Consider the following 24,963-nt stretch of genomic DNA (forward strand, 5'->3'; position numbering starts at 1 on the left):
TAACACTGTTCATTCCTGTTAGAAACAAAGATCCTATCACACATTAAGACAGGTTATCTGGCATATCAAAGTCCAGTTCATCACCCAAACCACAAAAAATAATCATATTGCCAGCCTCATATCTGTCACCTCACTATCATTTCTAGAGTTGCTCTCTAGGCCTCAAACTAGAAATCTTTCTTCACATGTCTGCAGGAGCAACTGCAGGCATGCTTCATCCCCTCACGCTTAAGAATGGTTTGGGTTTTATTGTCTCTTTAACAAATGGTGTTGCACAGACAAAGTGAACAGGGAAGAGTTGCCATCTCCTTTCCATAAAAGGGGTAGATCCTCCATGATGAGGTCATGGAAGTAACTGGCTGCTCCCTTTTCCTCATAGGAAAGCATGTGTGGTGAATCTAGGAATCCCCCAAAGGTGCAGTTGTTCATATTTTTATTACTGTATTGAATCCTGGGTTTGTATGATTCATCAGAACTGGTAACCCTACAATATTCTTCATCCTTTATCAAGAAAACCAATCCCCAGCTATTAAGGGTTTTTTACCTTTTTTTAAATGATTTGTTTAACAGAAACTGAAAAAATAAACCATCAGATACAAAAATAGTCAACAGCAGACATCATTTACCATCAGTCACTCATATAATAGAGAAAAAAACACACAGAGGTTAAATATTTCTCATATGAGTTTCCACCATTCATTGGCCCTTTCCACTTTACAATACCAGAACTCTTCCAAGAAAACTATTTTTTGGTGGCTACCTCAAGATTAGAAACTAGAAAACATTCAAAAAATTACCTGCTGTCATTGCTAAACCTTATCACATCTGTCTAGTTAACCCAGCATTAGACTGTAGTGAAAACTGATGGCTAAGTTTCTTCTCTGAAATAGTTCAACAGCTTTACTGCCCCAGGTACACAGAAGAAAATGTCAGATCTATGCAAGTTAACTCCTAATCCATTACTGTGCTGTTCCTTCTTTGCCAAAATTCAGTATCAGGTCCATGGATCAGTGCATACCTCCAAAGGTGGTTTAGAGAACCTCTGCGTAAAACCATTCCAGGATAGCACTGGGTTCAATACTGCTATATCTAATCCCAACCAGCCAGTAATTAGATTTGCGTAACCCTGTGAACCAAGCACAACATATATTTGCACAAACACATCTGTCATGCATAATTTCAGCATATAAAATTATAAATTAAGGAATTAAGGTTTTCATTGAAACTATACCCTCACTCATAAGGCAGTGCTTCCTTCTACTAGCTAACAATGGATTTAGAGCTGAATACTCGGGCAAGTGCTAATACATCCTGTCTGTACAGGAGATGGTTCTGTCAAGCAGATACTTGCATTCCTACAGTTGAAGGATGGGCTAGTCCTTTAGGAGCAGTATCATAAAGGACACTAATTAAAAGAAGTTCTATAGTGAGTGCCTGAATTCAAGGATAACCCTGAGGGAAAACTAGACATATAAAGACAGTTCTTCATTAAATCAGATTATAGAATCACAGAATAGATGATGTTGGAAGAGACCTCTGGAGGTCATCTAGTCCATCCCACTGCTCAAAGCAGGATCAGCTAGAGCTGGTTGCTCAATATTCTAGCTATGAGACCAAGCTTTCCAGGACACAAACTAACAGACATATTTTCTTGGTGTTAAAGTAAAGTCGTACTGGCTATATGCACAAGCCTCTTTATTCCTAAATGCCCAAACATAGGGAGTTTGTTGCTTATCTTCTACTTAAACAATAAATGATTTGTTTAACTAAGAACATTATCTGATATTTAGCCAAGTAACTCCAAGGAAAGCTGTAAGCAACAGGGTGTTTTTTCACCCTGCAGTCCTGCAACTGTGTTCACAACAGTCAGCATGCCAGTATGAAAGTATTCGATATGTAAGGGTGCTCTTCTGCTAAGCTCCATGCAGGATCAAGTATCAACATCATGGGTCATCTAGGAATTTGTAATATCATACCTTTAAACAAGAAGTGATCAGGATACTTGTAAGCTACCTAAATTTTCTTTCTAAATCTCAAAACAAAAGGAAAACACACTCAAACATTTCCAACACTATCACAAATATGTGAATTCCTCTATTTACTTATCAGTACATCAGTTTTGATTTGTCCAGTATTTGCCAGACAATACTGCCTGCAAAAGTCCTCTTTATGGATACTTTTCTTGTGTTTAATATAGTCCATAGCCGGTATAAAATCCTTTTCCTTAGCTGCCAGGCTTTGGAATGTAACAGAACCTTCCAGTTAAGAGAGATGTCTTCTCATCTTATTAGTAGGTTACACAGTTATCAAAGCAGAAGTCTTACTTTTCGGCAAACTCTGAAAGAACACCACCTGAAGGATTTTCACTATGTTTAACAATAAATTGAAACATAAAATTTCATGGGTGTCCATGTTGATGTGTTCACAGCCCTAGAAACAAGTTAAAACCCCAATAAACCCTTACTAGTTTTCACTTCCACAGACAAGCTAATGGTATGCTTCACAGAACTCAAATTTCAGATGATGGAATGGGTAAGAGTTTATCAGCTGTTCTACATGTCATTTAAAATGTGATCCAAAGAAATTAAAAAAAAAAGAAACCAAAACAAAAGACAACCCCCCCGCCCACCAGTTAAACAGAATCCCTAATAAATGACTTACGGAAAGGTGAAAATTAACTATATAAAGTTCTATGAGGTGCACCTACCTAGAGACAGGCCTTTAGGTTTAGGAAGAAGTACACTACCACGTTACAGCTCTGAACAACTGACTTTACGCCTTAAGACTCTGGAGAACAATCAGATGGAAGTTAGAAAATCATTTTTGGTAAGTGACAAGAATGATTTAGCGGTTTTGTTAAAGGTCTTGGACGGTTAGGTTTAAGATTTGATTTTAAAAAACTCTGTATTCATTTTGGAGCAAAGGAATAACTGAAGTTCTTAATGAGAAACTATCTCTGAAGTGGATTAGACTTTAAGTATTAAACTTTCAGTAATGATTAGATAAGCAATAACTTTATTCAGCTAACATTTTTGACAAAATAGCACAGGTCAGAGCTTTAACAGGTAGCTGCAATGTACAGGAAGACAAAGCTATGCTCTGATGACTGAAATTTAACATTGCCTTCTCTACCCTCTGCCATCCACCAGATGAAGGGAGAGAGGAAATATGTCACAGGCTTGAAAGGCCCAGTTGGCAACTGGATTACAAACCACTGAATGTTGTATCTTTCAGGATACCAGAAAGTGGTCCACAGACTTGCAAAACAGAGTTAAAGAACTTATTCTCATGTGCATTTCATTGAATGTTTTTCTTTTCCAATTCCATCTCTGTAAGCCAGAGGCTTTAGACCATTTATTGCAGATTCAGAAACAGCTTAAGTGCAATAACTTTTGCCTACAACAAAACCTAACCTACTCTCTTTCAGTGGCCTTAAAATGCAGTTTATGTGCAGTTTGTGGGAAGGTGTATATAGGAGGCCACAAGATACTGCAGAGCTGGGATGTAAAGACTGCTTAGCTTCTGAAGTTATGTCAAAGAATGACAAGATATCTGGGTGGTCCTGGTAACAACTTCAGTGAGAGTCTTTAGCTCCCCTACACCTTAGGTGTTATTAAGTGGCAACGAATATGATGACAATATGATTGTCAGCCTGGACTCCACACTAAACAAGCATTTTTCTAGCCTCTATTATAAACTCCACCAGAAAGGGGCTTTGATGACAACTCAGAGGATTGGGAGCCAGCAGCACTACAGACTAACTGGTACTAAATGAACATTGTTTCATTAAGTCAGAAATCCTCTATAAAGATGACGTAGAAAAGAACAACTTATATTTGAACTCAGACTCAATCATTTTCCCAAGATTTAGGAGGTAAGAGCAACTGACAAAAAGCTTTAAATACTGAACTTGGACTCTGAAGAGGTGTCTGACATTCGTAGGCATGAGAGCTGCAGTATTTGTTATTAACAAAATTGTCAGTGAAGGAGCACACCAATAATTAGTATGGACTTCCTCATTCTCATATGTGGGGTGGAATGAAAAAAACCTAGAAAATTGAAGGATAGTACAAGTAGTAAAACATTTTTAGGCAAGGCTGAGTTTTTGTTTTAAGTTGGCTTGCCACTGAAAGAACTTGGTATTATGGCATTAAAATACCTTTTCCCCCCCTGAACTTTAGAAATTTTATTTTCTGGGACTGCTACTAAAAAGTAACAGTTTCAAAAACTAAAATTTCTGCAGTCCTGACAGAAGTGCCCAAGGCCAGCATTTGATCAGAATGCAAGGGAATAACTCTCATTCTGTAGAGAGGAAGAGATATAGAAAATCGTTTCTTATGAAACAAAATCCACATACAGGCTGGCTACATTTATATACTTAACATCTAGGACCATGTTGGTGTACACATTTGTACAGTTCTTAACACTTCTTAGTTCTTAAGTCCAGGCATGGCAAGTCTGCAAGCTTTCTTCAATCAACTTTGTTTTTCTTAGCACCCTCTTTAGAACAAGTGGTCAAGAACTGACCATAGGTCAGACTGAACTTGAAAGGGACAAAAAAATTTCACTTAAGGTATTATCTTTATCTTCCTTTCTAAAGATGACACCACTAAGCAGTCAGCTCACGGTCTCAGGCGGCCACTGGCCTAGAAATGACAGTGATTCGGCCATTCTTCCCCAGCATTTTCTTCTGTATGAAGATCTTCAAAGGACTTTGCATTTCTTTCCAACCAAGCAGCAGTCTAACATTTTTAAATAATAGGGATACTTCATACCTACCAGTAGTATTTGGCCCAATTTCAAACAAAATATATTTCCTAGACTTGTTTCCAAACCTCATATGAGTCTGTTCTAATATTTGAACATACTGTTTTCTTTTCCACTAAGTGACAGAAATCTGAAGGGGTTCTTTGCATCTAAAGTGTCTCTTCTGAAAGCTTGCTGGAGGAATACTTGGGGAAGAAGAGAGAAGCAAGAAATGAGTAAACAAGAAGGTAAACCACAAGACAAAGCACCAGCAGCAGAATTCTAACAATCCCCATGCAATTACAGAAAGGAATCAACTTCCCTTGGGAGACTGCAATCTAACACTGTGAAAACAAATTAACTCCTCATTAACTTTACAGACGAGACTTAAAGAATGCTAGCTTGCTTACTTCTATTCTTATTGAGGAAAAAGTTTGACTTTGCAGATTGGAATTCCAAAGGTTCCCATACTCTAACAGCTTCAGTGGCCATTTCACGAATTAGAAGGCATGTCAAAAAAGCCAATGAACTCCTGCCACCTTGTTAGAGAGAACAACGGAATCCAAATGGTCTGTAATCTATTTAAGTCTGTCTACAATACCTTGAGGAAATTCTAAAGCCTTCAGAAAGGCACTTGGGGGTAGATGATGCCACTTAAGTTTTAGCCAGCAAAAAATCGTCTTTTCTCAATAACCCAGCTGATTTACCTTCATCTATACCTCTAGTCTGAAAAGCCTTAACATTAGATTTCCTGTCATTTGAGGATAACTTGTACTGAAGTGAGGGCAAGCATGATAGTTTACCTTTTAAAATTTTCCAAACCCAGTCATTTATTTGCAGTTATAGGTTAACCACAGAATTTACTTGGACAGCCAGAAGGCATTAACAACAGGCTAAAAAACCCCGGGTTTGGATTTTCATTACTGGGCACAACACAAGTAACAGCAGAAAGCAGGATAACTGAAGGAACATGAAGTCCTACAAAATGTAAGAACAGTCGGATTCTAGATTTGGAAGCTGGAGGTCTTCTGTCCCTTTTCAAATGGGAACCACAAGAATAAACAGTGGTCGTGAAAATCCCTTAGGGCCTGTTGCTGAAAAAATTCCTTAAACTTTGCATAATCTTTAACAAATGTCCACTTCAATCCTTTCATCTCATGTGAAGTCTTCTCTTCACCTGTTTACATGTGGTCAAAATGGAAGATAATTCAGCAGGTTTTGTAGAGGGGGTTTCCCCACAGCTAATCCATAGGGATTTCAAAGGGCTAGCCTTGACAAACTCAATCTGTAAATGAGAATATATTCCCTGCAAATTAAATGCATTTTTTGACAAGCCAGAAGAAGCATTCTCAAGCAGGACCTGTTTGGGACCTAGTTGCCATTTAAGCAAAAGGATCATAGGTGGGTCCCATACTGCTAGCTCAAGTAATGCAGTGCTCATTGTTTTCCTTTTCCATTGCTGCAAATTGTGGCTGAAAGAAAGCTAGAGGAGAAGAAGGGTGAAATGAAACCTGCAGTGAGCAATCCAGTACCTAAAGTTACCTGTTAAATTTGTACTAGTGGAATCAGGATCCAGAAAATGTTAATTAACATCAGCTGAAGCAGTAATTCAGCAATAAAGAATGGTCAATGGTTTTTAATCCTCTGAAGCAGGTGGAGAAGACAAGCAAATTATCTCAGATTTTTTTAATATTTTTAAATTATATTTTTAACATAACCTTACACATTTTCACTTGTGAACTCACCAGGCAATTGGCTGAAGAGCAGGATTAAGATACAACCACTTCCATCCATCATTAATATCATCAATGTCAGAAATTAGATTTCATTCCTGAGCTAATAAAGTTTAACAAAAATCACCAAGACTACTTTAGAGAATTCTATGAAATTCTAAATTAAAATCATTACTCAACAGCCTGTTCTGTAATACATCAGCTTAACAGATAGTTTAAGTCTCTCTCAGTCACATTAAAGTAAGTCTGCAGTCAACTACAACCAAAGTTAAAACAAAAAAGTGCCTGTGATCAAAGGATCATTATTCCAGACCCATTGTGAATCAGTGAAAAGGAGAGTAGCAAAGGACATACCTTGGAACTGCTCCCAAAACAATCAAGTTGGCTTTTTGTTTGTTGTTTCCAATTACAGCATTTTTCATATCTCTGTAAATCCAGAAAGAAAAACAAACCCTGGTAAATTATGCTGAGGTACTGAGGGCTTAATCTATAGAAGTTACTATTTCCATGAAGGTTTATCAAGTAGTCTTCCACATGTCCATGCTGCACCTACAGGACTGAGTAGTGCTTCAGGGCATGGTTTCCACAGCCCACAGATAAATACCCCAGAGCTCTGGGATTCCATTACATCCCAGCTTAAGCAAGTAAGTAAAAACCCACACTATCTCACATGCACAGCAGACATGAAAGTCTCATTACTGAGGAAAACTAGATATACTGGTTCTTTGAGTCCATATATTCACTAGACTTCTAAAAGAAAAAAAGACATTATTGGTTGGGAAATCAAAAAAAAAAAAAAAAAAAAAAAGGAACAAGGAACTATCACCAGTCTCCAGAGACCAGGCTTTCACTCTCCTCTTCACCACAGGCTTCCTTTTGTGAATTTCAGCAGGACACCTAAACATCTGTATGTCAAAATTCCAGGAATAAAGTGGAAACAAAAGCATTTTCCTGTCTGAGAGTTACTGCAAGGTTAAATACATTAAAGGCATTCATACTGTGGTAAAGGGACATGGGAAGCATTTTGGAAAGAGGACACTGGTTGCCCACACTAAGTCGTCCTATGAAAATGCATTGTTTGCAACCTTCTTGTTCAGAAAATTGCTACTGTATCTTAAAAACCATCACCACCCTTTAAAGATTTTTTTTCTTCATATGAACATATTGAACATATATGAACATCCAGAGAATCTGAAAGCAAGCTAGCAACTTATGACCAATTTCAGAAAATCAAGATGACACAGTTCTAGAAAACTTTCTAGTTGTAGGGGCCTTTATAAGAGCAGAGAACAAAAACAGTCCAAATGCAGGTAATTCTTTATCAACAAAAAACAAAACTAGATTGATTATAGTGTTAGTAGTTGCAAAATCGATAAATTAATCACTGGCTAACTATACCCGTAACTCAAATAATTTGGGAGCTTTAGTGGCTGCTTTAAGTTACCACATTTTCTTGCTACTGTATCACTCTTTCACCTGCTGTCTGCAAATTTTAAGAGATTTAGAGCAGCACTGTTCTTTAAGATCCACCTTGGCCTGCATTAACACTACACAGTCCTTACATACCCACTGAATGTGCAAATTCCACTGCAATAAGCAGCTGTCCCAAGTGTTAAACTCACTTCATTAAAGTTATAAAAAACTTCTTGGCCAAGGCAGGCAATATCTGGACTGGCATAAACAGAACCTTTATAAACCTCAATTAGTAAAAGGTAATTGCCTATTCCTCCTGAAGTATTTCTCCATGTGACTCACTCTCCTATTGCATACACTTACTTGGTCACAGAAGAGCATTCTAGGAATTTTAAGCAAAGGGAGACTGTCTAACTTCTCAAGTTTGGCTAGTGATCTTGGATCTCCAACAAGGAAGCAGCATTAAAAGCAGCTGAACACTGACCTGCAGTTCTATGTATCTCTTAACACAGGCAGAGTCAGGAAAACACTTGACCTCTCAAGTGAGCCATTACTTAACATGAATCTGCCTACCCAGCACACAGTTTTACACAGCCAAGTATCAGCAAAAAACATTGGACCTTTCTGCTATATGTCCCGTAAGTTTGGTAACTTCACACAATACAGGAAGTAGAGGAGAAAGAGCAAGATCAGAAGACAGGCTAAGCTGGAAGCCCAAGAAAATTTAAGAAATTCACTTGAAGATTTCACTGACTCAGAAACAGTACTTCAGTGGTTTCTATGCTGAATGCTTGATATGGAAGTATCCCAGTCATTTTTAAAGGTTTTTAAAATACAAGAATGAGTCCAAAACAGTGACAAAAGCAATGATCAGATGTCTCAAAGGAATGGAAACTGTACCAACAGATGTGCTAGGTTCAGGTACTAAACTGCTCAGGCCACTCTAGGATTTCTAAAAAGGCTACCTCTCCCTGTTATCCTTAGGCACCAGCTCTCAAAGTCACTCATATCATGTATCTGTGAAGGCATCTTGAGAAGCTAAAGAGAAGGCACTTGCCAAGCACTCTGAAGAATTAACAAACAGATTTTGGTAACATTTTAATGCGCTGCTCAGGTGACTTTACACATTATTTTGTGTTTAAAACAAACAAAAACCAAAAAACCCACTAACAAACTTCTGTGACTCCTGCACCAACTCCACAATAGAATGACTTGTTAACCTTATAACTATTTAATATGTAATAAGTACTGACTATTAGAATTTGATTTAGAAACCCTTTCAGAAGTGGCAGGAGCATAGCGAAGTTTCATACCGCTCAATTTAAGAGGTTTAGTGAGGTTGCAGTCCTGATCTGTAAATGAATCAGATGAGTTTCTCCATCCTAGTTCATAAAGTTCCTCAGAAAAGTCATGGCAGATAGACAAGAAATATCACAAACTTGAGATTTCTGACAAAAATCCAACACATGTACATTCAACCACTTCAACTTGCAAGCAAGTAAAATACCTTCAAATTAGTAAGGTGACAGAAAACTGTCAGAGATTGGACTCAGCAAAGATCACCATGTTTGCGTGCATTATGCCTTGGCACTCCCAAGTTCCATGCTTGTCTCTTCAAATTTGCCACTTACAGAAATGAACCTGTTCAATGCACAGGAAGCAGGGATATGGAAACCAAGAATATCCTTAAAATGCCATAACCCAATGCTGAATAATAGCAGACTTTTTTTTGTTTACTATGAAAAATAATTATGTGATTCCATATTATGTTTTTGGAGATTTTCCTGTTCAGGAAGCTAATCTCCTTAAGAAGTAAAGTACCACCATGTGCTGCCCTAGTCTACCAGGTCCTTGGTGTATCATGAACCTCAGAAAAACTGAGGGCAGCTCCCTTATTTGAAAACATAATATCCAACAAATTTGAGCTTGACTGATTTCAGGTCCAAGACAACATAAGCTTCACCCAAGGAGAAAAAGCAGTAAAGATCACTATCTTCTACAAGAGGTAACAAAGAAACTTCAGAAATTTGTAGTCCAAAACTGGATACCCACTTTATTTCCGAATGTCATGCACACTGCTCTCATTTCCTACTGTGAAAAGGAGTCCTTGAAATGAGGAAGAAGGAAACAACAGCAGAAACACAATCACAAAGAGATGAGACCTTCAAAAGAACAACTAGTCTATGGTGATTCTAGGCCTAACCTGTAAGAAGACCATGATCCAGAAGAGGGAGATACACAGGCTTACCCATAATCAGCTCCAAGCTCTCAGACAGTTTATCAACCCTACTGCCAGGCAACAGCACGGGGTGAGCAGCTTCAGAAGAATAATGCAGATCTTACACATGTACCTAGTACATTCCAGTACTACTTAGTTTCTCAGCCTTATAAAGGTAGCTTTCTACAGAGCCAAAAGACAAGCCATGAAGCTTTTGTATGACAGAGGTCTTAAGATGCATTTGAGGTTCGTTGTTTTTTCGGATGTTTTGGTTTTTTTTAATATCCTGTGTATTAAATCCTATAGTTCAGATTCAAACTAAATTCAAAGTCATTTAACAAAATAATGTTAATTACAATAATTTTAATGCATAGATTTAAAATCTGATAGCTAATATTTATGCCTACACTTACTATAATGCAATAAAGTAATTTCTGTGAAAAAACTTTCAAGCAGGATAATATAGGCTGCCAACAATAAAATAAAACAAAGAGATCCTAGCTAAGCGCTTGGAAATACTGCTTCCTGAAGTGCTAAGCCTGCTTTTTCCATTTCTTATTGCTTCTTAAAGAAATAAGAATATAGTTTCATTAGTTCAATCCTGGGACCACTCAGGTTTAAGTTATGAAACTAACTAGAGGCTGAAAAAGCAGAAAGACTTATTTTCTTCCTATGAACTCTAGAAAAGGGGAAAAAATTATCAGGTTTATCAGCTCTAACAGTCTTCTGGAACATAGCAACGCAGAAGCAATCAGTTCAATTAATTAGCTATAAATAAAATGCAATGCATGCTAGTTTCATAAGTGTATTAGATAAGCAAGAAGCAATATTAAATATAAAAATCTGTGAGTAAAATATGGCCCTTAAGTTTTAATGAATCCTAGCCAAAAAATTTAATATTATGAAATATCTTAGTCCTAAGAAAACTAGCACTCTAGTCTGTTAATGTAAATTATTATTGTAGAAACAACTTAAAAGTGCTGAACTTCATCCTAAGCAGAAATTATTGAAGTTCAACATCTTCATGAAGTCTCCACAAAAACACCAGAAGTTTCCAGTACTTAGTGTGCAGTCCTCTGAACGGGTATGAGCTAACTTCCCAGCTGAGAAAGAACAGACCTCTAAAGCATTCCTAGCAAGCCCCAATACCTGCACCTCTTCTGCAAGAGATCATAAGAAAACAACATGGATACATGGACTCCTTGGTGAGAATTTGGTTTTACCTATATTTTATATACTGTAAATCAAGCACAAACATAAGAAATTTTAAACTTCTGATAGGAAGCCCTAGAGCCTCCCTATGTCACCTTCTAGCAAAGCAACACAAAATATCTTGAAACAAGCTAGAGTGACTTGATGAGGAAGCAGCAGTAGGAACCACACAGAAGAGGAAGAAATAAACAGCCTGCATACTTTCTCATCTTATGTCTTTTGAAAATAGAGTAGGTAGCCATATTTAAGAAGTTCTTAGACAGAGAAGGATATCAAACATGAGATGAACAATCACAGAAGGAAAAGTAGTCCTAGAAACTTCCAAGCCAACGCTTTCACTTTTACTATGAAACAGTTACAAGAGATTCCAAGACAATTACACACACAGAGGAAGCAACCAAAACAATGGGTTGCCAGACCAGAAGATTTATCTACCAGAGGGTGATCAAAATTACAAACAATAGAATGATGCAAAGCATCATTCTGAAAAGGTGTTCAAAAACTTAAAATGCAATATCTAAAATATATAAATATCTGATACAAGGACACAGCTCAAATAAAAACATGTCTGCCCCAACTTCAGGAGAGTTTCTAAGTTTCAATATCATATAAGTAAATGGGACCTGGACTGGCTGGACTTGAGTCAGAAGCTAACAGTGGAGCTAAAGTTTTGACAATTATCCTTTCTGTAGCTTTTCCCTCCTCTTCCTTCTCCCTTCCTTCCACTCTCCCATTTTTGTGGACAGAGGCAAAACAATCAACAACAGGAATTAATGACTAATTTTGCACATTAAAATATGTCCATCATTATTTTGACAGAATTAATTTCTAAGTTGGACACTACTTCGGCTTGAATATCTGTTAATTACCCAAGTGAGTTGTTTACTACCCCTTCAGCAAGGAGCATGTTTGTACTAACATGATTACTAGTCCAACCAAGTGCCTAAAACATTAAAAACTCCTGCCAACTCAAGCAAACCACAGTAATCATAAATCAGCTTATTTTTAAGGTTAATCATCAGGTTGGGAAGAAAAGTTTCAAGATTTCTAATCCCATTCAAAAAAATATCAGTTGATGCAAAGAAAAAGATGATTTTACAGGAAAGAACAAAGTAGCATACAGAGACGCTGTTACTCAACTTGTTTGAGTTTTAACACTTAGACACTGTTACACAAGTAGCATACAGTGCAAACTAAACAAACTCAACATTTAAACAAGGAAACCCTAAATACATTGTTGTTCCCAATCTTAATTCTGTACTCTCAGACACTGCATAAAATCAAAGTGCTGTAGAAAAACAGCATAGGGCTATAATTACAGCAATACAGAACAGTAGAATTTAACATTCATAATGCTAAAACTGATTGTTTAATCCAACTTCTCCATATCACAATGCCACAGAAACTGCTTGAACTCCTATCTCAAGTAACCTCTTTGGAGAGGCAACTTACCTTGTCCTAAGTTTTCTTGCAAAGGAAAGTCTACCAAATAGAAAGGTAAGCTGTTTCAATGATCCACACCTGTGGTTAGAAATATTTATACCTTATTCCTACCCTGAATCTATCCCAGTTTCCAATACTTATCTTGCTCTGTGTGTGTGACAGACTGAAGAAACCTCTCATGTCAAATCTTTACTTCCATATAAGAGCTTATGTCAGTTAATTCACATGCTAGCCTTCTATATCAAGCTTAACTTAAGGTCTCCATGTCTTTGGCTTTAGTTTCAACTCAAGTTCCTTTCAAATCTCCAGGTTGACTGACAAAACAGGAAATGCTGCTTTTCCCACCTCTCCCTCAAGTGTTTTTTATTGCCTCATCCTTTGCACTGAGTCTGGAAATTGTGCTACAAGTTGCATGAGATCACTGATCAATAAAAAAATTGCCTACTCAACCTTAAGAATGAGGTAGCTCAAATTTAAAATGCTTGAAGTCAGTGGAGGATGCGAGTTTAGCTAGCTTTTATTATGTAAGCTTTTTAAACAAAAAAATCAAAACCACACAAACCATAGCTAGAGCTCTGTATTATCAGCATTTCAATTTCAGCATCAATCTCTGCTACTTCAATAAACTAGGTCATAACAGCAAAGAATTATCCAAAGAGAGGTGTGGGAACAGCTGCAGTTCAGCAGAATGCTCGGAATCCGAGAGATCTCCTGCTCTGTGACGCCAGATCAGCAAAATACTTTTTTCAGAGCTATCCTGAAACAGTCAAACCACATGAAAAGAACTGCCTTCACCACTGTTGCTTCAGATGAACAACCCAAACCATCAAATACAAGGAACTGTGTTACTTTTTTTTTTTTTTTAATGTCTCTATCTCCCACCAAGGATAGCTCTCCTCCCAGGATGAAGTAGTGCCTTAAGCATTTAGCAGTTAAATCAGCATATCCCACAGTTAAAGCAAAAATTCAATGAAATTTCATTAAGCAAAGAGGCATCCTGTAACACTACATTTTTCTACATTTTTTCCACAAGTCATTCATATAGAGAACTCTTAAGTTTCATTCAGTACAGGAAAATACCTTAAAATGGCCTTCCAGCACCTGCTTAGCTGTTCTCTGATGTTAACTCATAATATTGTATGGCATGCTGTCCACTTCAGCTTAGACCAGCAATCACTGAAGGATCAGCAAAGCCTGTTAATCTGACACCGCTACTACCCGCTAGATTATGATAATCTAAAGTCTTTCTAACATGAAAGTATAGCCTCAGATTTTTAGATCCAAATAGCTGTCAGCTAAGATGATGTACAGGCCTCCATATGCTTTAGTCATTCCTGAATTTCCTTTTTCAAATAGGTATTAGTAAGTCCTCACTAGGACAGAAACTCCATAATTTATCTATACCCAAATAAACTCTCTCATTCTACATATGTGGGAGTTACTGCACATTTCAGACAACACATGTTTGAAGTATATTTTAGCAAATAATTTTACCAGCTAACCTTCCTGCTACTTTAAAATTCCCAAAGAAAAAAAAAAATATCTCAACACATTTAAATTATCAGTTCAGCACCACAATACAGCATACATACTGAATCAATTTTAATCATCTGGTAGACAAATGAATTGGCAAACAGAGTTCTGTCTTTTGAATGTTACTAGAAATGTCAGCCCTTTACAGGGAGCTAGCCTAAAAGAAGACAGTTCCATATTGCAAACTGAAAATGAGCTTGTTTTAGAAAGTAAGTGAATTCGATTTTTTTAATGCTGGTTCTGATCAATTTGAACTGGCAGCTTAGAACCAAAAAAATCAAACTCCAAATATTAAGAGTCACAAATTCAGTAGCATTGCTGATTTTGTGGCACAAATCCCTCAGGCCCAACCTCTAGTTCAGTCTTAACACCCTCTACACACCCCCAAAGGGCATAAAAACTATTTCTCCCTCAGCTGCCTGCTACATTTTGCCCTCCCTTACAGGCAACCACCTCTCCTCTGCATTTGTCTAACAGATTAATAAAGTTAAGTTAAACTCTGAATGACCTCAGAGTATTCAACTGTGCTCAGCTTGAAGTTTGCCACTTCTAACTCAGACCTCAAGACTTTTGTGACCAATACTCGCTCAATTTTCTCCAGCTACATCAGCTAGTCTGATAGAAGTTGTTTCTCCTCTCATCCTACTTACAGTCCGAAATCATCACAGCAACAGTATCACTACTCTGAGGTTGGCATCAAGAGAAGAATTTTGGAGAAAAGTGGCTTCATGCCCTTCTGAAAAGCAGTACTGAAACAGATTCATTAATCATCAGTCCTCTCTCACAGACTCAGAATGGCAACTGCAAGGCTTGAAATATTAAACAACCCTATTAAGTTGAAGACTGCTAGCCAAATGCAGTAGGTATACCTAATTTCCTAAAGTTTAGCCCACCTCTAAATATTAGACCGGGAGTTACAATACATAACAATTTACTTGAGAAAAATAGTATTATGCATTTTTACCTTTTGCTGCATTATAAAGAAAGCACAAAAGTGAAAGAGTATCTTATTCTATGACAGGAACACTCTTTCCTCCTATTGCATCTTCCTCTCTTCCCTCTGTATCTACACTATTCTTCCATCTGACTCTACAAAACCAATTATGTTAAAAAAACCTACTCTTCAGAGAGCTCTACGTAATTCTCAAATGATGTTTGAGGCCTTTCAATTTCACCTTCTATCACTCTGAAAAGCTTGTCTAGCTATTAGATACCTCAGCTGACCTCTTGAAAGGGAGAAATCAACAAATGGAGTAGTGCTCCCAGCACCCTCTCAGCATCACCTAAACCAGCTCAAATTTCTGTCAGATTCTGTAACCTGAAGAACAAGCTTTCCATTTTCAAGCCACAAAGAGTCTATCCTGCAGTTCACAAAGTATCAACAGAAGAGTCTCAGGAGCCTCCTCCTTCCTCAACAAATGAATGACACTACACAAAAACAACGCTTCAAAAAATGACATTACTTGTTCTTAGCCAAGTAGACCTCGAATTTCCCTACTGCATCTGAAAGAATATGCATTTACTACAAAGTACTGCCTAGGAGATAACAGAATCAATCAAAAATGTACAGAGGCAAAGTATAACATGAACAATCCTCTAAGGACTGCTCTGTTTCTACAGGGGCATTCTGATGAAAACTGAAGCAAGGGAATATGCAAAGAACAAAACATGGCTCCTGCAGAAAATTTAGGTTTGGAAGTGCCCACTGAGAGCCTGAAAATGTGATTGCATATGTTCAGGATGCACAATGTGAAAACAAGTGCTGTTCCTCATTTAGTCTTAAAGAAGGTTTGCTTAACAGGACATGAAGAACAAGAGGCAGAAGTAGCCTCTTCATAACTGTCTGAAGGTGGTACCTGTTGCTCCATTAGAACTGGGATGGGAATTTCTTCTCTTCCCACTCCATGAAGCTGCCTCTTATATTTCACACAGCTTTCCCTGCAGGCACGTATGGAACACTGCACTGATGCTCGCATTCCAATTGCTATAGCTGAGAAATGCAAGACACTATTACACACACATCTAAACACGTGCCTGGAACATTTTTTTCAAATCCAAGAAAACACAAATGAAAGCAGTTGGATATGAAATACACAGTTTGAGGTGTTCCCAGTTAATTTCAAAGCAACTGACCACATAAAGAGATACAAGATAGGTTCCATGAAAGCAGCATTACTACTTAAATATAAGGGGGTTTTCTTCTGGTTTGTGACTACCTTCTGGTATGTTCTGTTTGAAGAAGGCAGAAACCAGCAAGCAGTACAAAACATCTTCAGTGAAACGCCAGTACAAGTCCATTGTCCCTTAGAGGAGCTTTTAACACATCCCTAACCTTGCATCGAAGAACCTACCATAAAGGTAAGCCCAATTACATCTTGGTTGCATTAAAATGGCAGTTTCAGAGCATTCAAAACACTGAGTGTAACCACTAACCACTGCAGCACTATCAGTCTAAGTTGGCAGGGACCCTAAAAACATAACTGTCCGATTCAAAGTGGTCTGCAAGTCTAACCCGTATGCCAGCTATTATACTTTCCTTATCAACAACATCAATTCTCAAACACTCAAAATCGTACTGCGTAGAAAGCATATATAACTCAAATTATATATACTGCATAGATCTGTACCAGTATTTCCACCATAGCACTAGACATGCTCCCTGGGAAAAAGGAAGATACTGTAGATACACACTTTGAAATTAGTTCTTCAGTACCAAGTGCCATTTCTATAGGATGTTTCTTTCATTTTCCTGAGATATACAATGCTCACACCAGTTTGGAAAATGGTTGTCTAGTAACTCCAGCTGGCTGGATAAGCACATCCATAGAGGACAGAAACAGCAGTAGCCTAGGAATTCTCAGTGCACCAGAAAGACGATTATTTACAAGCCTTAAAAGACGACACCCTCTGAAGAACAGCCTGATGAGAAACAGTTGGGACCTTAAGCCAGATTTGTCAGAAAGAATGCTCCTTTCAAAACCAGCCCTTGAGATGGAATTACATAGCTCTCTGTAAAATGACAGATTGCCTGTTTGAAGACATCAGGCTAAATGTAAGCATGACAAAACGTCTCTCAAAGAAGATCCTGACCAGCAAATAAAGGACAAAAATAGGTATCAGTCTTGCATCTGAATAATGTGGTCCTCAGCTTAAGAGCGTGTGAAAAGCAAATGATAGTCTAAGGATCACCACCCAGAGTTGTTTTTAAAAAGAAATAAACACTACCACACTGCAAAGCACAGGATGATGTTGCAGCAACCATCTTGGGACAAATGAAGCTCTTAGAACAATGCAGAAATTTACAGAGCTATCTGTGTTGTTTTCCTCTGCCAATAACGGCAAAACACTTAAGAGAATTTCTGAGAGAACACAATATTTAATCCCTTACAATATGTTTGAGGTAGTCTATGCATTGTCAACACTAAATGTATTCAATAGCTGCATACCTGACATTAACGCTGACCTTGCAGAATGCAAAGCATATTTGAAACAATTTGAACTGTAGAACAGTATGTAGATGAATGGTTTAGAAAAAGCACTTACGCAGACACAAAGCAAACCTTTAAGACCTCCCAAGCACAAGTATGGCCACAATGTAGAGATTATGTTTACAGAAGGAAACTACTGTATTAAGCTTGCTCATTTATAAAGACAGTAAATAGAAAGGTAAATACATACACTGCTATACAGATGTGGGTATGAAGATGCGGGCCTTGCAAACTTTAAATAGTTCACTGTCAGGTACAGTAAAAGGTAGTAGTCATCCTTGCAAGAATCTCAACATTTCGAATGCTGAACTGAAATTCATTATTTGCTGGCAGGTACGCACAATCTTCCCCTTCCTACCTACTATCAACACCCAGATGAACATGACAGAAATTATGTGAACATAAATTCTGCAGGAAACTTGACATTTTGAAATAAGATAACAGAACCACATACAGCAATACCAGACAAAAGGGAAATGGTTTCTCAGTTTTCCCATGAGGAGGAAAAGGAAAAAGCTCCTATCCAGGTAAGAGTTCACTGTCTGGACAAAAGAAGGTTCTGAACACCACCTCTCTGACAATTCATGGCAAAGAAAGAAAAACAAGCATTTGATCATTAAAATAGTTTCAGAATGTGTAATTAAAAGCTTTCTCAAGTTACAAGATGACAACTGGATTGGCATGATTTTCAAGTTCAAGAAGCATTTAGCTATATTTTACCTTTATCAAACCTCATTCAGAAGTTGGTTTTCATTAAAATTACAAGGATGCAATTAAAAAAAGCCCCAAACCCAGGTTATTCATTCAAGCATCTTTAATAGCATATGAAGAACAGGAATATTGTAACTGAAGACAATCTGCAGAAACAAAGCCTCTTAAGACAGCCTATTTTCTGATTCTTGTTCAGATATTCATACAGTTCTATCAATCAAAATAAAAATCTAGGTCACCAGTATTTTCAGCCAGGATGCAGGAAAAACAACATATCAGGAACCAAAGATTTTCAGCAAAGTAGAAGAATATCTGGTAAAGCTTCTGACAGACACTCCTGGTAGAACTTTAATCATCCTCTTCTATTCCACCCCAAATATCAGTTCATTCCAACTTCAATACCTCTTCAGATACCCTGAAGTCAAAGGAAGAAGGGCAAAGCAGTATTTTTCTGCCCAAAGAGAATCTTGGACTGACAGAATTTTTTTAGATGTACGCTATTCTAAATTCTATTTTTATATATACACTTTTCTAAATTGGACTGTTTCACACCCATCCACCAATATTTGGAAAATAACACATCTACCACATAGGATTTGCTCAATGTCAGGAAAGATATACTCTCCGATTAGGATTTTAACGAGAACATCACAAACGTGGTTTACCATCCAAATATGCCCTTTGAAAGCTATTGTGAAATAAATTGGTATCTCCTTGTCTTTAAATGCAAGAAAAGCATCTCAGCATAGAATCCACTGATATAAATTAACAAGATGAAGAATTTCAGATGTTAGCTGAGACAAAGATACTGCCTAAAACGTTTGTTTCTGGGAAATCAGTTATACTTCAAAAGATATGAATAACACCTCAAAAGATAGGGAAGGGATTACCAACGGTTGTGGGTTCCAGTCCTTTGAAAAGAAAGGAGAGCAGGGAAGGAACGCCACCCAGGGCTCAGAGTATCTGCCAAGGAGAAAAGAGGGGCTCAGACAACCCACTTGGACATAGGATGAGACACATCCTTGCCCCTGGGACCATCACAGCAGTCCTTCTAAGTAGGGGACTAAGGCAGCCAAGGGATGGAAGCAGAACCAGACTCTCTTACAGGGAAGGGTTAAGAACCTCTATATAGTTATGGTGGTATACCAGAAGTTTTTATACAGGTAAGGGGGAATTTCAACTAATAAAGTTTCCAGGAGAGTTTTATGTATGTTGTGTTTTTCATGTATTTCAAAGGGACACTAATTCTGATATGTTGCCCCTGGGACACCTTCTGGAATAATTTTTTCATCTGTGACTGGAAAACACCTCAGACTGTGCTAAGCAACAAAACCAACATTCTTGGCTTTTTGATCCACTTGGTCCTTCGATGTCTTCTGGTGTTTTGCTAAACAGCCATAGCCAGCAAGTTACTGGTAAGCCTGAAAAGGTCTGGTTTTGCCACCAAGTCAGTCCTGGGCAAGGACTTGTTTGCCACGTTGCTGTGTGGTTGTAATAGAAAGCTTATAGCCCAAGGACAGCAAGAAAGCAACCAGATCTTTGCACCAGTTTTACTACCTATTCAGCAGGGCAAGTCTTCTACTCACTCTTTCAGTCACTACCCCTCATCACTGGCATGTAACAGAAGTACTGAAATAAAATTTGCATCCAAATTAATTTCTATGGAAGCATTTTCTTTCAGCTCGCAGTTCCTATCGGTGAGATGGAAGCCATGCATAAAAAAAACCCCAACACTCAGACACGGCAGTAGGGGAAAGAGGAAGAGGCAGGTACACTGACTTGGCAGTGGAATAAGAGAAAAGAGTCTCAACAGACCTGGAAGAGAAGCAAAAGGTGGCCAAAAGGAAGAAATGTATAAAAAAAAAATTCTGAATGCTCACAGAATGTTTAACCTCATTTCAGGCAACTGGGAGGCTGCATTATGAACCATATGCACTACAGAGTGATAGTCTGGTAAAACAATACTATTATGTTTGCATTAAAGTTTTCCAACAAGATTTCTCAAAAAAAGACAGGAAGAGCTTCTTGCCCTTGATATACAACACTAGTGCAACTCGAGTAAACCTAGTCTATGCACAACCAACAGCCCAAGTGTGTTTCAGATGACTTACATGACACCTTGCAGGACTTTCTGAGGATCGAGGTCAAATAATCTATCAACATAGTGGCGGCTACTAGCTGTTACCTCCTGTGGAGAAAAAAAAATATAAAAAAAATTAATAGTTGATATCAATTCATATAATGGCAGACAAACAGGAATGGCTAACGTACCAGCAAGTCTACAAAACCTATCAGGCAAGATAGCAGCAAAACCACAGAATCATATTTAAATGTGCAGTTACTGCTAGGCAACATCCACACAAAGAATTAACCCTGTGATCAAGTGCGATTTAAAGAAGGTGATATACTTAAACATGTTAAGAGTCAAAGCAAATTAACAGAGTGCTGTTTATGAACAGGGCATGTAAAAGGGGTCTACTTCACTTATCAGCACTGTCTTAAATTCCAATTTTATTATGTTTAATTACTATATAGAAAAAGCATGAATTCCTGAAAGAAAACATTTACAAGTTAACGTTGCTCAAGAAGCATACCCACAAACAAGCTCTCGAAATTAAGGAAGCTTGTATCAAGACATTTTTCTGTAACTTACTTTATCATATCTACACATTTCAGAGATTGTCCTTCTATATACTGTCCCACACAACTTCAACAGGGACAGCAGCACAGCATTCTCCATATCATGCCATAGCTACTTTATACGACAAAGTGAACCCTCTTCTCAGCAACAGGACCATGCTTGTAAGCTAACATTTATGCACCAATGATTTGTTGTTCCCTTTGAGAAGATCCAAAATTGGAGATGGCAAGCGTTCCAAAAAACAAGGGTGGGAAAGGGGAATGGAATTTTCCCTCCAGGTTCTCATGAACATGTGCCAGGGTGCGTTTCCATTATCTCACTTTTTTTTTTTTCTTTTTTTTTTTGCCAGCTCAACTTTTTATTAGGTTTTTCCCATTTTTTTCCTTACAAGTTTTCCTTGAAAGAAGCTATGAGGGAATTAAAAACTCTTCCTTGCTTTTGCACGTATCTACTCTTAGGCTGAGTCTGCTCCTGCTTCCCCACCCAGATGTTAGAAGCACCAGCAGCTTCTTGCCCGTGGTCTCACGTAACTCTGAGAGAAGAAGAAACATCTAGAGGCAGCAAGACTGCTTTGTCTCCAGGAATACTATTAAATTACACCAAATAAATTCTACAGATGAACTTCCACCATGTAATGAAAGACAGTATTTTTGAGAACACCAGGAAACTTTGATCTACCTGATTTATATATTTATATGCAAAAGTCTTCTGGACTTGAGAGAACCCACTGCTTTCTGTTTCTAAAATACCCTGGCTTTCACCCTATCAACTACTAGCTTTGCAATATGTAGAAGAAGGGCATTCATACCCAGGCAAACAAGTTTTTCAGGTAGTCCCCCAAAATAAATAATTTATCATCATCATCAGTTTCACGGTTCTCTTACCTAGGAAGACATTCTAAGGGGGGGTGGGGGGGTGAGAAAAAAAGAAAAAGCACAAAACCTCGGCTCTTTTAAGCAGTATCCACGGTACACCTTTTGCATCGTTACTCCCAGTGCATGACTCTGATGAGCAGCAGGACTGGGCAACCAGCACCGGCTGTTCTACTTAATCTCAGCTTTCCCCATGGAAAGGAAAACTAGTAGTAGTTGCCAGACCCCCTTCCACAACACCAGTGCCCTGCCCACAGACGCAACACATCATCAGCCTCCTCCCTGCAGCAAAAGCCAACGACGCCCTGTCGTGAGATCCCCAAGAGTTATTACCAGAAGATCAGCATTTCGCCACCAAAACAACACCCACTGGCTAGCAAAAGCTGGGAGAGCATGCTTCGCCAGCCACGACCAGCCCGGTACACTTTTGAGAGAGACCCTACTCTCCTCTGCAGCAGCTTGGTTATTACAGCTCAAAGTAATGTCAGCAAAGCCTCTTTTTGCTGAGCAGGAGTTTCAGAGAGACCAAAAAACGTTTACAGAAGGGCAGCCGAAGAGTCCAAGTCATGTCATCAGGTAAAAACACATTCAGAAGAGCCAGTACCTCTACCAAAAATGGGAACAGACACCTCAGAAAAGGGGGGAATACCGTTTTGAAGAGAAAATCCCCTCTGGGAAGAAGTTGTTGCGGTGGGGGTGGGGGAGAGGGAGGGCACAAGCGAACAAGCGCCCTACCGACGCCCATGTCACCCCTGCGGCCCACCACGGCCCGCCAGGCCCGCTCCCGACCCCGGGGCCGGCCCGCCGGGCCCCCCGCCACCACACAAAGGGGCCCGGCAGGTGCCCGAGGGGTGGGCGGGAGGGGGGAGTGGGGGGAGAGCCCCGCAACAGCCCGCGGACCGGCTCTCGCGAAGGCCAAGGTCAGGCCCAGCCCAGCGGCAGGCGGGCGCCCCCCCCGGCGGCGGCACTAACGGGCGGCGGCGCAGGGGCCGCAGCACTCACCGACAGGACGCTCATGCGGAGCGGCGCCTCCAGCACGCACGCCATCTTGGCGGACGCAGCAGCTCCGGCGGCGGCGCCCTCACGCTCGCGCGCGCGCCGCTGCCGCCGCCGGCGGGCACGGCCTCATCGCGGAACGTAGCGCAACGCCGCCGGGCGAGAAGGGGGCGGGGGGGAGGGGGTCGGAGGGGCGGGGGAGGGAGGGGGCAGGCGTGGGCGGGGCGCCGCGGCCTCGCGCCCGGCGAATCGGCCGACGGCGAAACCCCACTACCTTCCGCCAGCCCGCCGCCAAGGCGCGTGCGCTCCTCCCGCGCGCATGCGCCTGCTGCCACCGCCCACCCCAGCCGGGAGCGGCGTGCAGCCAGGGCGCTGGGCGCAGGCGCACGGCAGGGCAGGGCCGGGCCGGGCCGTGCGCGGCCGCCAGTCGCTGGTGGCGTGCGGGAGCCTGTGCCCAGCGTTCTCCTTTGCGGCGGGAAACGCTGCCTCCGCCGTGCCCGCGGGCCTGGGGGAACTGAGAGCGATGAAGCTGTCTGCGGAGGCGCAGGCAGCTCAGGGGACTGACTCAGCCCTTGTTTTTTCCCTCAGCTCTCCCAGCTCCGTTCTCCTCTCAGCCCCACTGCAGAGCTTACCCCACCCGCCCTCCGGGAAGATGGCGAAAGTAGGGCTGCGTGACTGACTTTACCTCACTGAACCCCTGACACTGAGGCAAGGGGAGGCTGACCTTACCACAGGCTTCTCACACAGCACCCTAACAGGAACGCACACCCCTGCTGTTTTCCTAGCCCCCATGCCACACCCTGTGGGACAGGGACACTAGCATGGTTTTCAGGACAGCCCCTCAGCTGTTCAACGACAGCCTGACCTCTTTTTTTATTACAAGCAACAAGGTTTAGCTTCAGCTACCTTAGGTTTTGACTGCATAAGCGGAAATCACAGAGATTTACAGGTCCTTCTGACACGGCCTTGTCCTGCATCTTGCCCCGTCTCTGGGGAGTTCCTGGACATAATGAAGATTGTGTGAGTGGGGCACGGGTTGGTAATTCATCCACACTAGGTACATACAGACCTAGAGCATTGTTAAGAACCAGTTACTCAGGCAGTGTCTTTATCTGGGACACAGGCATGGCATGCCACTTCCCATCCTCTGCCTTGCTACACATAAAATAGATCTTTTGGGTTCCTTCTTTCATCATTGTTTTTTGTTTGAATTTGTTTGGTTTGGGGTTTGTTTTTTTGCAGAAAACACCCCCAAAATCCCAGCACTTCACTCAGTTTTGCTGTAGACTTCTATAAGATGGGGTATTTTGGTATTAGCCCCCCTGTATTTCACATCTTGAGGCATAGGGATACTAATTCTATGAACTCATTGCTCCTGAAGACAGAATTAAATGGGAGGCAGGATATTAAAAACATCATGTCAGAGTTTACACTATCAACTTGTGAGGCAAGTGCAGGTTTGCCAGCTGTCAGAGATTGCAGAGAATAATGGGAACACAATAAACATACTTTGGGATGCTGCCACAAGTTGACTTTAATAGCTCTAAAAAAAACCCCTCCACTTCTCATGGAAAAAAAACAACCAAACTATACCCCTTTTTAGTTTTTCACTAAGTAGGTTAATAACATGCATTTTCCAAATGTTTCTCAACAAAATTTAAGTCAAAAGTTTTCAGAAAGACTTTAAAGCTTCCTTTTAGAGAGGATTGAAGACTCTGGGTCTTAAGAGTTGATGAAATGTTGTCAGCTTTCCCTAGCGTTTTATATACTTTTTGGAGTATTTGGTCTTCCTTTTCTGGAGAAGCTTCAAGTTCAGAGCTTCAACTGAATTCTACATGCAGCAGAGGATCCTGCTAACAGGGTAAATCCATAATGGATGAGAGCACAGTAGCGCTGGATACTTCAAACTGCAAAGTGTGTATGAACAACTACAAGAAAGGACACAGTAACTCATAGA

The 24,963-nt window shown here is 39.9% G+C and overlaps 1 protein-coding gene across 5 annotated transcripts in view; it reads right to left on the bottom strand.

Moving 5' to 3' along the window:
* The window catches only part of ARMC8 (armadillo repeat containing 8), a 79,565-nt gene extending 56,406 nt beyond the window's left edge, over nucleotides 1–23,159 (bottom strand). For 3 of the 5 annotated variants that reach the window (XR_007506281.1, XM_049802152.1, XM_049802151.1), the window contains exons 1-3: nucleotides 23,013–23,159; nucleotides 20,609–20,685; nucleotides 6,834–6,905 (exon numbers count right to left, since the gene is read on the bottom strand). Coding sequence is in view for 4 of the 5 variants with exons in the window: in XM_049802152.1 (XP_049658109.1) it covers nucleotides 6,834–6,905; nucleotides 20,609–20,685; nucleotides 23,013–23,057 (194 nt within the window). In the remaining variant the exon portion in view is untranslated. Of the gene's footprint in view, nucleotides 1–6,833; nucleotides 6,906–16,154; nucleotides 16,289–20,608; nucleotides 20,686–23,012 lie in introns of those variants that run through there. The other 2 variants (XM_049802153.1, XM_049802155.1) reach the window with 2 other exon arrangements.
* Nucleotides 23,160–24,963: the final 1,804 nt, after the last annotated feature.

Source organism: Accipiter gentilis, chromosome 6 (assembly GCF_929443795.1).
Source record: "Accipiter gentilis chromosome 6, bAccGen1.1, whole genome shotgun sequence".
Taxonomy (NCBI): domain Eukaryota; kingdom Metazoa; phylum Chordata; class Aves; order Accipitriformes; family Accipitridae; genus Astur; species Astur gentilis.